At 38.7% G+C, this 12,300-nt stretch overlaps 1 protein-coding gene and 1 pseudogene across 1 annotated transcript; one reads left to right on the forward strand and one right to left on the reverse strand.

Moving 5' to 3' along the window:
* Positions 1-5,640: 5,640 nt before the first annotated feature.
* LOC116137524 lies at positions 5,641-6,955 on the forward strand (annotated as a pseudogene).
* A 1,100-nt stretch (positions 6,956-8,055) lies between these two features.
* On the reverse strand, positions 8,056-9,346 carry LOC116137533. Its single transcript, XM_031423235.1, has 2 exons — positions 8,785-9,346; positions 8,056-8,281 (listed from the first exon to the last, which is right to left on the reverse strand). Exons 1-2 carry the CDS (start codon positions 9,313-9,315, stop codon positions 8,234-8,236), a joined length of 579 nt encoding a protein of 192 aa, XP_031279095.1. The 5' UTR covers positions 9,316-9,346; the 3' UTR covers positions 8,056-8,233.
* Positions 9,347-12,300: the final 2,954 nt, after the last annotated feature.

The following is a 12,300-nucleotide window of genomic DNA, read 5'->3' on the forward strand; positions in this document are numbered from 1 at the left end:
ATTATTTCCTGCTACTTTAACCTGAACATAATCATTGGAAACAATAGGATTATAAGAGAATTTAGCTCCAACTGCAAGCTGTAGATGCAAAAAATCTACCGTCATGAAAATAGGGTCTGATCCCGTGAGGTTAAGGTCACTGACAATCCGCTAGACCTGCACACATGAAAGGGCAAGCGTGAAGCTTCCGAAAAACACCGAGGTGGTGTTTGCCGTAGGCACTCTGACGCTCAAGTTAGCAAGGCTGAAAGAGATTATTTGATAAGAATTAAGGAGATAAAGAATTACCAGGAGTCTTGTCGGAAGCTAGGACTACGGCGGAGGCGTCGAGTTCTCGGGAGCAAGAACTTTAGGAGCAAATAGATGGTTTTGAGTAGTGTAGATTAACTATGGGAGATTGCCCCCTAATGAGAGGGCAAGCCTATGTTTTTATAGTGAACCCAAGGGGTTGAAATCCTAGTAGGACATTGAGTCCTCTTTTTTGGGAGATAATCCCTATCAAGAAAGAAATATAATTTCTTGACCTTATCAGATTAAGTTTAATAGTTTAAATAAGATTTGGAATCTTAGTAGGACACTAAGTCCTATTTTGGGAGATAATCCCTATCATAAAAGAGATATGATTTCTTGACCTTATCAGATTAAGTTTAATAGTTTAAATAAGATTTGGAATTTTAGTAGGACACTAAATCCTATTTTGGGAGATAATCCCTATCATGAAAGAGATATGATTTTTTGACCTTATTAGATCAAATTTAATAGTTTGAGTAAGATTTGAAATCTTAGTAGAAGAGGAAATAGAATGGAATTCTGATTTCCTATTTATAGACTATTGCAAGCTAATGAGCTGAAACCCAGTTTAGCTTAACTTATAGGATAGCCCAACTCATAGAATGGGTAGTTCGTAAGGTGATTTTAAGCGTAGGCCCAATCGGGATTGGGTTGAGGCCTTGGGTCATGACATGTTTATTTCGTTATTGGGCTTCGTCAAGCCCAAGACGATTTTTGGCCCTAACATTTAGCCCCCCACTCTCTAATTAAAGAGTATTTAACTTAGAGAGTAGATTTAATCTAATGAGTGCAGACTGAGCGGATTATGATAGCAGCTCGTTAGGTTGGATGGATCGTTGTGTGGATTGGGTCAATGACTTGTCGATTTGAGGTGCAAGTCCTTCAATCGGTCTGGGCCGATTGAATGTGTAAATCTATAAATCGGTCTAGACCGATCGAAGGTATATACTTATGAATCGGTCTGGGCCGATCGAAGGTGTAAACTCATGAATTGGGCAAGGCCGATCCGAAGGTGTAAACTCGTAAATCGGGCAGGGCCGATTCGAAGGTTTAAACTCGTGAATTAGGCAAGGCCGATCCGAAGGTTGTAAACTCGTGAATCGGGCAAGGCCGATACAAATGTGTAAATCCATGAATTGGGTAGGGCTAATCCGAAGGTGTAAATTACACCTTCAGATCGGGTAGGGCCGATCCGAAGGTGTAAATCCGTGGATCGAGCAGGGCCAATCCGAAGTTGTAAATCCGTGGATCGAGCAGGGTCGATCCGAAGGTGTAAATCCGTGGATCGGGCAGGGCCGATTTGAAGGTGTAAACTCGTGAATCGGGCAGGGCCAATTCAAATGTGTAAATCCGTGAATCATGCAGGGCTGATTCAAAGGTGTAAACTTGTGAATCGAGCAAGGTCAATTCGAAGGTATAAAACTCATGGATCGGGCAAGGCCGACCGAAGGTGTAAATCCGTGGATCTAGTTGGGTCGATCCAAAGGTGTAAATCCGTGAATCGAGCAGGGTCGATCCAAAGGTGTAAATCCGTGAATCGAGCAGGGTTGATCCGAAGGTGTAAATCCATGGATCCGACAGGGCCGATCCGAAGGTGTAAATCCGTGGATCGGGCAAGGCCGATCCGATGGTGTAAATCCGTGAATCGGGCAAGGCCGATCTGATGGTGTATGCAAAATGGAGCTTGTATGGAGCTTGCAGTCGAGTTGGCGTGATCGACTTGTAGTTGAAACCTTTGAGGGCTATGTGGCCCAATCGGCGTGACCGACTTTGTAGTTGAAAACATTTGATTGAAGTTGGAGCAGTGACATGCATGGCATGCATGTTTTAAGCAAATAGTCGAATGAAGAGTTAATATGCATGATGTGCATGTATTATGGACTGAATAAAGAGTGAGCTAAATGGAAAAATAGGCTGCATGTATTTAAGTAATGGGCCGAATAGAGAAAGATTTAACAAAATAGAGTGGTAGTTAAAAGGAGACAATGACACATACCTTTCCCCTTCAAGTGCTGTCACCTATGCTTGCTGGACCGAGTGGAGAGAAGGGTGTTACTTTCTATGTCGGAGTTGAACCAGTTGAAGTTGAGTGGGCACGTGATTCACTTTTGGGCTGATCCGAATGGGCACGCTAATATCATGTGTGCAGACCCAAATATCATTGAGTGGACTACTCGTGTTGTTTAGTGGTGTTGAGTTGCAGTGGGGAGTGGAAAGTTTGTAGACTGTGGGGAGCGTGAGGGCTTTTGTGACAGGTGTGCTGGAGATTGTGATGTGAAGGTGGTTTGAGTTGATATGTATTGGTTGGGAAGGGGCGATGGTTCGAGTTTGGAGTTTTGGAATACGGTGGGGTAAGGAGATTAGGCGAGAATGGGGTGGCGTCACTTAAGCAGGTTTTGTTTGCGGGGTTTCTCTTCGTGTTTAGTAGATGACTTTAGGTGTTTTGAGAGGATTACTGCTGTGTTTTTAGGATTTCACTGTGTGATTAGAGAAGCTGTTAGGGTGATTTTAGGAGAGCAGATTGATGGGTTTTGGGTTTCAAAGTGGTGGATCAAGGCTGGTCGAGTTTGAGTTACCTTCTAATGGAGAGGAGGTCCTGGAGATGCTGGCGTATTGCGACATCTTCTTGAATGAATAAATTGACTGGTTTTGTGGCGGGTAATGCATTGCAAAGCTCTGATGACCGTGGCAGACCACCTGGTGGTTTGATGATTGAAGTGAAAAGGCGCGTGTAAAGAGGTTAGAGACATAAGCTATTGCCTTATCTGAACAGAGGATTAGAGAAGAGAGATCGTTGAAGCAAAGTCAATGAATCAAGTGGTTTAGGAACACCGCTTTAAACTCCTCCACATTATTATTCTATTATTAATTTAGAACAATAATATGAAGATATTATTGATTTAGAACAATAATATGAGCTTCAAGGTCTTATACTACTCACTGAATGGATATAATATAAAATAAATTACGATATGCCGAATAGATATAATATGACATGTGAATAGATAAAACAAACGAAGAAAAATAAAGAAAGAAAAAATTCTTATCGTGATGGGATTTTCTTATTAACATTGTCAGTCAAAAGGAGTTCCGTGTCGCCTCCCATGTTGTAAGTCGTCGTTGGCAAATGATTGTCAGGGCCCCACAGTTGGCGCCAAACTGTAGATGCAAAAAATCTACTGTCATGAAAATAAGGTCTGATCCCATGAGGTTGAGGCCACTGTCAATCCGCTAGACCTGCACATATGAAAGGGCAAGTGTGAAGCTTTCGGAAAACACCGGGGTGGTGTTTACCGTAGTCACTCCAATGCTCAAGTCAGCAAGGCTGAAAGAATTAAGGAGATGAATAATTACCAGGAGTCTTGTCGGAAGCTAGGACTACGGCTGAGGCGTCGAGTTCTCGGAAGCAAGAACTTTAGGAGCAAATAGATGGTTTTGAGTAGTGTAGATTAACTATAGGAGATTGCCCCCTAATGAGAGGGCAAGCCTATGTTTTTATAGTGAACTCAAGGGGTTGAAATCCTAGTAGGACATTGAGTCCTCTTTTTTGGGAGATAATCCATATCAAGAAAAAAATATGATTTCTTGACCTTATCAGATTAAGTTTAATAGTTTAAATAAGATTTGGAATTTTAGTAGGACATTAAATCCTATTTTGGGAGATAATCCCTATCATGAAAGAGATATGATTTTTTGACCTTATCAGATCAAATTTAATAGTTTGAGTAAGATTTGAAATCTTAGTAAAAGAGGAAATAGAATGGAATTCTGATTTCCTATTTATAGACTATTGCAGGCTAATGAGCTGAAACCCAGTTTAGCTTAACTTATAGGATAGTCCAACTCATAAAATAGTTCGCAAGGTGATTTTAAGCGTAAGTCTAATCGAGATTGGGTTGAGACCTTGGGCCGTGATATGTTTATTTCATTATTGGGCCTCGTCAATCCCAAGACGATTTTTAACCTTAACATAAGCTGAACATAATTGAACTAAAACACAAGTTGAGAGAAGACTGACTTTTCTGTAACATTGTCCTGTTCTAGTTTTAAGAACCTACTGTCTTTTTGTATTGGGAAGTTGCTGGCTTAGTGGGGTTGTTAACCTGTTCTGTAGTTTTTCTTATCATGATTTGACTTAGGCGGCCAATGACAAGGCTTTTGAATTTTCTATATTTATGTGTATATGCAGCTTCTCTGATACTTGAAAAAGTCATTTCATTTTGATTAAATATGCAGATTTGCTGGAAAAGGGATACATCAAGGATCATGAATTTAGCATATCAACCCGCACCAGCTCTGGAGCGGGACAATAATTTCACAGTGATAAGCTATGGGTCAACTGTATATATGTATATATGTGTTGTACCTTTGATTAATATTGACTCCTACTTAACCATGCATGATCTGTATGACTTTCAATATTTGATTCATAATTAGCAAGATCATTTATTTGTTCAGCCATTATGATTTTTCATGCTTAGCTATGGTATGGATTTGCAAGATTGTTAGCTTGTATTTGTCTACGCATGTTCATGTTTAATTTATAAATGCATTTTACTGCTCAACATTAATTCAGAACAGAAGCATGAGATGAATGATAAACGAAATATAAAAGCCATCTATTGTTGAAATTCACTAATAAAAACAACAGTCCCGCCGTCGTCGCTTGTACTTGTTATGATTTAGTGTTCGATGTCGAACTGAATCACAGCATCCTTTATGTTTTCAAGCAAATTAGAATTTCTTCTGCATTGTTTCAGACCCTGCTTCGGCTGCTGTGAAACTTGGAAGCACTCTTCTACATATCTTGCAGCAAAATACAATTGCAAAATGCTACCATTGATATAAAAGTTGATTCGAAATCACAGGTGTGTTTATTTTCGATAGAGTGATCCAACATCAAATGTAAAAGTTCTTCTTGAATGAAATAGAAGCAACAACAAGAACAAATATAACAATAAAACAAAACAACAGTAAAAGAAAATAACACCAGCGATTTACCCTGGTTCACCCAATGTGGGCTACGCCCGCTGAGTTAATATTATTGCAATATGTCTCATCTCTCTCGTTTACAATGAATGAATTGTCCTATGATTTCTATCATCCATAACAAGAGAAAAATTGTTTATATACTAGGTTTAAGAGACTAAACCTAGTTTTACAAGGATTCCTATTCCTAAACCCAACCCAATAAGGAATTAGTAACTTAAAAGAAATTTTACAGCGGTTATACAGGGGACCCCCGAATGGCGTCTGCGTTACCCATTAATGCTGAAGTAGTCTATACCTCCAACACTTCTCAGCTACAAAATATCATTAAGCATTGAGCATCTACTATATTTTTCTTTGATGGCGTTGGCAGCTTTCAGCAACCTCAGTTTCAGTGGAAAGTTTTTGCCATCCACGAAGATTATAGCTTCCTTGAAATTGCCTCATTACAGCTCCAGTGAGGTATAAAACCCTTAATCATTGGCTGTTAGTGTGAATAGGTTGTCATTATGAGGTCAATAGGTGGATTATACTAAGCCTGGTTGGATTAGATGATATTGGATTAAGAATCAAATCACTCTTTACACAACTCGAACACCCATAAAAATTCAAAGCTCATAAATTATGCAATCATAAAAATAAAAAAATTCATACAACTGTGGAATTCTGTAGTTTAAGATCATATGATCTGTGAATGGTTCCCCAGACTGAAGATTATGCTATAACTGCAAAGCTGTACCTTCTTTTTCCCTACTGCAGCTCAAGATAAGCTACTTCCATAACATGTCCTTTGGTTACGTCCATTCTTCTAAACCAGTCCCCAGCAATTATGCTTTCAGCATCTATAGGAACTCCAAAAATTGCACTAAGCGTGGAGGCAAAATACAAGACAGAAAGCTGTTCTGCCAGCTATAATGCAAGCATAAGCTTGGCAAATCCCAAGAGCAATGCTTCAATAATTCTGTAGGTGATTTTTTTCCTTAAGAATAAAAACATTAAAAAAAAACCAAAATTTAACCTTATAGGCTGGGGTCTAATAAACATGTCTAGTTGCAAGCTACATCTCTAACACAGAGTTGATGTGTTTTGATTGGTTGTTAACTTGTGGAGTCAACTGTTAATTTTATTTCAAATAGTTTATTTGGTTGTATAAAACATTTTGAGATCAATCTCACTCGTATGAGGCTAATTTTTGGGTTGAGAGAGAGGAGCGAAGGGGATGGGGGTATAATAACATTTGATACTTTACATGCATTTATGCAGACAATCCAGCAATACATCCCTGATGAGCGAAGTTTGAGACTTGTTACTTTGCTTGGTAAACTTTCAGGGCCAACCAGGGTGACTTGCTGAAGCATCATATGTATCCGCTTTAATCAGCCAGGAGATTTCTGTGGGGGCAGAGATCCACGAGGTTCTCAAAGAAGGAAAGTACTTTTACAGTTGGAGGATCATGCAGTGTGGATCATCTGACACACTGAAGATGAAGCTTAACAATTATGGAAAACTCGAGACTCTTTTAAGTCATAAAATCAGACCAAAGTCATGCTTATCAATCTCTGGTGAAGTGGATCTGAAAGCTCTTGATAGAATTCCTAGAATTGGCTTGGCTGTGGCTCTCATGCTATGAAGGGGTTTTCAATCAGCAATATTATATATGCAGAAAATGAAAGTTTCACACCTTTAATGATTCTGGTTTTTGTTCTGGCAAAGGGAAGGGTGAAATTAGGCAGATAGTTTTTCTCTTTCAGAATAGAAGGTTGATGGTATTATTTTGATGTACAAACCTATTATTATGTGATAAATACACTCGATGAACATCATTTGTATTACCAAAAAGGACCGTTTATAAATAAATCAAACAAAGACAGAAGTTCTATCAATCATCAAATTCCAAGACACTTGAGGCCATATATTTCTCGCTTTTACTTTTAAGAACCTTTTTTTTGCTTATCATATTCAATCATTACAAGACAGATACATAAATGCAATGTATTTGGTTGGTCCATGGCACAAACCAGAGTTGCCTTATTACAGTGTCTTCAAATTCAGAACAGCTAAGAGTAGGGAACTATAACATGCATTTATTCCTGTGTTCTAGCCCAAAACAATTTCTGTGGTAAATAATTCCTTAGAACAAAAAGATTTCTAGTTTCCGTTTCTAATGCTATTTAAGTATTTTCAAAAGAAAAATCATTAAATCTTATCCATAATGATTGAGCGACTTTTAACATAGTCCCACTTTTCAAAGAAGCAGGATTTCTAGGAGTACATGATCATAAGTTTATTATTAATGCTTTGAAAACGAAGGTTCCTTCAATAGTCAATTATAGTTACCAGTTGAGTTCATGTTATTTCCAATCTAATGGAGCAGAGATTTTCAGGGATTCTTGATTACAAGACTATTAAATAGTGCTTCTAAACGAAGTTTCTTTTCTTTTAGCATGCAAGTATAACCATCATTTGAGTATCACGTTAATTCCAATCCAGTGGCCAAAAAGTTAATCTTTCTTTAGCTATATATTATATACCATCATAAAAGCAATCAACAGAGCATACCTTTTTCTCCCTATTCCTGGTTCAGCCTTGAATTTGTCGTGCACTCGAATTAACAGCAAATTGAGGCTTTGTTTGTGTGAAAAAAGAAAAAAAAAAAAAAAAACTCAAAATAAAAATTCAAACCACCGAAAGGTCAGTGCAGTGCTAAGATCCAAGCTAAAGTAAAACAGTCTTCTGGTGCTCAGTAAGCAATTGTTTCAATCATATTTGACTCAAACTTCATATTAACAACTTTTCTACAGAATCTGTTCAAGCAATAAGATCATAGTAAAATTAATCTGAGATTTGAACCTGCGGCACCATTTTACTAGAAGCTCATCAACATTGGCTTCCATTCGGGTCCCAATTCCTCCCCAGACCAACATGTGACCCCAGTCTCGAATTGTTGAGCCAGTCACTTCTGCACAGCCTTAAAGCCGATCCTTTTGTAGAACCTAACAAGCTGAGACAAAAAATGTCAAGTCAAGAATATATACACAATTAACCATCTAGGTAATCCATAATATATAAGGGACCACTTAAAATGTGTTTATGTGTTTTAACGACATTTTACCAACCCAAGCTTTAAAAAGATTCACTATTATCAGTGCAAATCAAAGGTAATTACCCCAACCTTCTAGTTGCTTTCTCATTTATCTATTCATATGTTTCCTTCAATAAAACCAGTTACAAACACCAATTCTGAAGAGTCAAATGAATTCAACTCCAATCTTCAATCACATAGCAGTCATTGTTTAGAAATGTTCTAATAATCTCTGCGACATACTGGATGCTGAATAGCTTTGCATTACACACATCAAGCCTCGCACACTCATTAAAAGGTCTTGAAAACGAATGGCTAAAGTGGACAGTACAATCACCCAAAGCAAACTTTAAATCTTTAAAGAAATATAGATTACAACTATGCAACACAAAAAATAAAATTAGTATACACAAAGCAAGAACCTTCTTATGGTAAAGATCCGAGTCATTAATAGCAAGCAACTCAGCAGCTCCACAACCACAATCATACCCATATCTAACAGCAACAGCTCCAATGAACAAACCAATACCAAAAATCGATCTCTCCATGCCCAGTGTTTCTCTCCTGAGTCTAATGGAGTCTAAGTGAAGAACTCTGCCCCCCAACCAGACCCTTATGAGCCCCTCAGCCCTCCCCAGCTCATTCTGGGTTTCCAAGCTTCTGGCTGTGATTCTGAAAAAGGGTCCGAGAGTTTGGAGGCGGAGGTCAAGATTCTGGATCCTGGAAGAGGCCAAAATCTCAGACATGGTTGGCATAGTTGCAGCTTCACCGATATCATTGTTAAGTTCATACAGGGTGGTGGTTTTTTGCAGAGAATTCAGATGGAATTTTGGTGGAAGGAGGGAAAGTTTGGACACTGGGATGATTGAAGATGATATGATTAGGGTTTTAGAAGGATTTATTGGATTTGGATAAGAGAATTTGGATTTTGGAAGAGTGCGAAGAAGTTCCATAGCAGAGGAGTGTGTTTAGTTTAGTAAAACTGTCATGTTCGGCAATAAAGAGTTTAATGTCTGAATAAGTGACACGTTGCAAACATATGATCTCTATTTGAATATGATAAAATCAAGTCTGAACATAAATATCGTCGCCTGAGAGATTCGAACTCGCGCAGGGTAACCCCATGTACGTATGCCCTCACCTCGAGGCCAAAGCGAACGCAGATGCTAATTTTTTCAAATTAAAAAAATTTATATTAAAATAATGAATCAATAGAATCAGCCAACAAAATGTTCACGTGAAGGAAGAGAGTTTTTATTTATTTTTATTTTTTATAAAGGAAGATATTGGGTATAGAATTTGATGCAAAGCTTAATTATCTAATTCACAAGAGGGAGACATGTTGATCATTGTTTTAAAACCCAGCTTGGCCCGGCCGGTGAACCAAGCTAGGTCAAGAGAGTCTAAAAACCAAGGAGGGGCATTCACCCAAATTCACCCGACCCACCGGTCCAACCAGTTTTTGGAAAAAACCTAATGAATCAGACACCAGAAAATGGCAATTTTGATTGGTGTTCGATAAGCAAACATGAAGGGGTTTTGAAGGGTGGCTCACGGTGAGTCTGGAGGTGGGGTTTGATTAAGTTTTAATCGTCAAAATCGTCGGAATTTGGCCAAGAAACGACAAAACCCTAGCCTCTAGTTGTCAACTATTGGTGGGTCGAATGGCTTGGGAACTTTAAGGGGTTTTTTAGGGGAGTAGCCAGTGAGTCTAAGGGTGGTGGTGGATGGAGCTATCGTCACTCAAAACAGTCGGAATCTAGCAAAGGACAATTGGAAAAACACATTTTCCGTCGTCGGCGATTGGTGGGTGGAATGGCTTGGGAACTTTGGAGTTTTTGTAAGGGAGTAGCCAATGAGTCTAATGGTGGTAGTGGTTGGAGCTATCGTCGCTCAAGATAGTTGGAATCTGGCAAATGAAAGCCAGAAAAACATGTTTTCCGTTGTCGGCGATCAGCAAGTGATGAGAGAGGATAAAGGGTATGGTTTTGAAGAGAAGAGGTTAGGGATTCCAGTGGTGGTAACAGGGGTGATTTTGGGTGAGAAAACAGTTGGAAAAAAGAGAAAGAAGGTCTACGTTGATGCGTGCTAACATGCACCAGAAATAGTTACCATGCTAATGTGCACCGAATTAAAAAAAAAATTGAACTTTTTTTAGGTGACAAGTCACCAGTTTGACCTACCGGTCAACCCCAGACCTGGCTTCTTTGGCGAGTTTAGCCCTGGGTTGGCTTCTAAAACATTGATGTTGATTGATATTTGCTTTATATAAAGGGACTTTTGAGTAACGATAGGGGGTTTTTGTAATACTTTTTCAAAATTATGGGTACGTTTACAATTAACTTATCTATAAGTGGGTAGATATGAAAAGATATATGTATGTATATAAGGGTGTCAACCGAGTGGCTCGGCTCGGTAAAAAGCTTGAGATCAGCTCTGAGCAGCTCAGCTCGGTAAAAAGCTTGAGATCGACTCGATATTTATCAAGTTGAGCTCGGCTCGGTTTGGCTTGGGTCATTAGGTGAGCCAAGTTTGAACAGCCAATGCTTGGCTCGCCAAGCTCGAATCTAGCTTCAATCGGCTTGAGTATATATGACATTTTTACAACTATTAGGGGGTATAAGAATTTACCAATTTTAAAAAATGACAAACACACCCCCACAAATCGAAATAAGTCAAAAATGATTTGGGGATTTACCGATTTAGAACAAAAAAAAACCTAAAAACTAAAAGTCTCTAGCGATCTGCCCTGCCTCTGGCCCCCTCTCGTCGACGTCGTCGGTCTCATGAGTCTCTGTTCGCCGTAAAAATTCATTGTCCCATTCGCCATCTTTGATTCTCTTCTCTGCTTTGTCTTGAATCTCAAGTATGTCTCTTGATGTTGGAGGAGCTATAGAAATTCTGGGTTGGGTTCTGTATGTGGAGGCGGTGGAGGAGATAAAGAGATGAAAATGTTAGGTTTTACCGTGGGATTCATTTTATATTATTTTTCCACATGTGGAGGCTGTGGAGGAGATAAAGATGAAAATGATGGGTTTTGCAGTGGGTTTCATTTTATATTATTTTTCTTCCATTTTGAATTTGAGATGAGTGTGGAGGAGGATTCAGAAGGAAGGATTGGCAGTAGTGATCTCTATTTTGTTTCTTCATTGGACACAAGGTTACACGATCTCGAATCGAGTTCAAGCCAGCTCGTGTAAAAAACGAGTCGAGTCTCGAGCTCAATTTTCCTGGCTCATCAAGCTCGAACTCGACTCGAACTTTCCAAAGTGTAAAACGAGCCAGACTTGTTTAAGCCAAAACTCAACTCGACTCGTTTACAGCCCTATATGTATATAAAAGTTCTTGAAAATTTAAAGAGCACTTAGAAACAAGGCATTGCATTAGAACATCTTAACAAATAATTTATAATTAGTTTTAAGAGTAAATGACTTTCCCACCCAAGTTTGCCTTAATGATACTTTTCCACCGAAAAAGTTTCAAAAGACTACTTTTTCACCCAAAGTTTATATTCTGTTACTACTCAAAATCGATTCCCGTGACGAAAATTTTCTCCATTACCACCATTTGAATCTCTGATCTCCTCTATACAAAACCCCTCTCACTTTGGCACCTAATTTCTTGCCGATTGCTAATCACCGCAAAGCTAGAGTTTCTTGTTTTTAGCTAATTTTTGACTGATTCTGGCAACAAATATTCAATCGATCACCACCATTCGATCCACTTGTCTCCACTCTACAAAACCATATTGGCTCTTGATAAGTCGTCAAAAGCCAGTGGAGAAAGTGAAGTGTATTTTGGGTATTAAAGAAATATAAACTTTGCGTGAGAAAGTGGTATTTAGAAACTTTTTGGGTGGAATAGTGGTATTTTGAAACTTTTTGGGTGAAAAAATGTCATTAAGGCAAACCTTGAGTGGGAAAAGGTCGTTTACTCTT

The sequence above is a fragment of the Pistacia vera genome, unplaced genomic scaffold, assembly GCF_008641045.1.
Source record: "Pistacia vera cultivar Batoury unplaced genomic scaffold, PisVer_v2 Contig329, whole genome shotgun sequence".
NCBI classification, from domain to species: domain Eukaryota; kingdom Viridiplantae; phylum Streptophyta; class Magnoliopsida; order Sapindales; family Anacardiaceae; genus Pistacia; species Pistacia vera.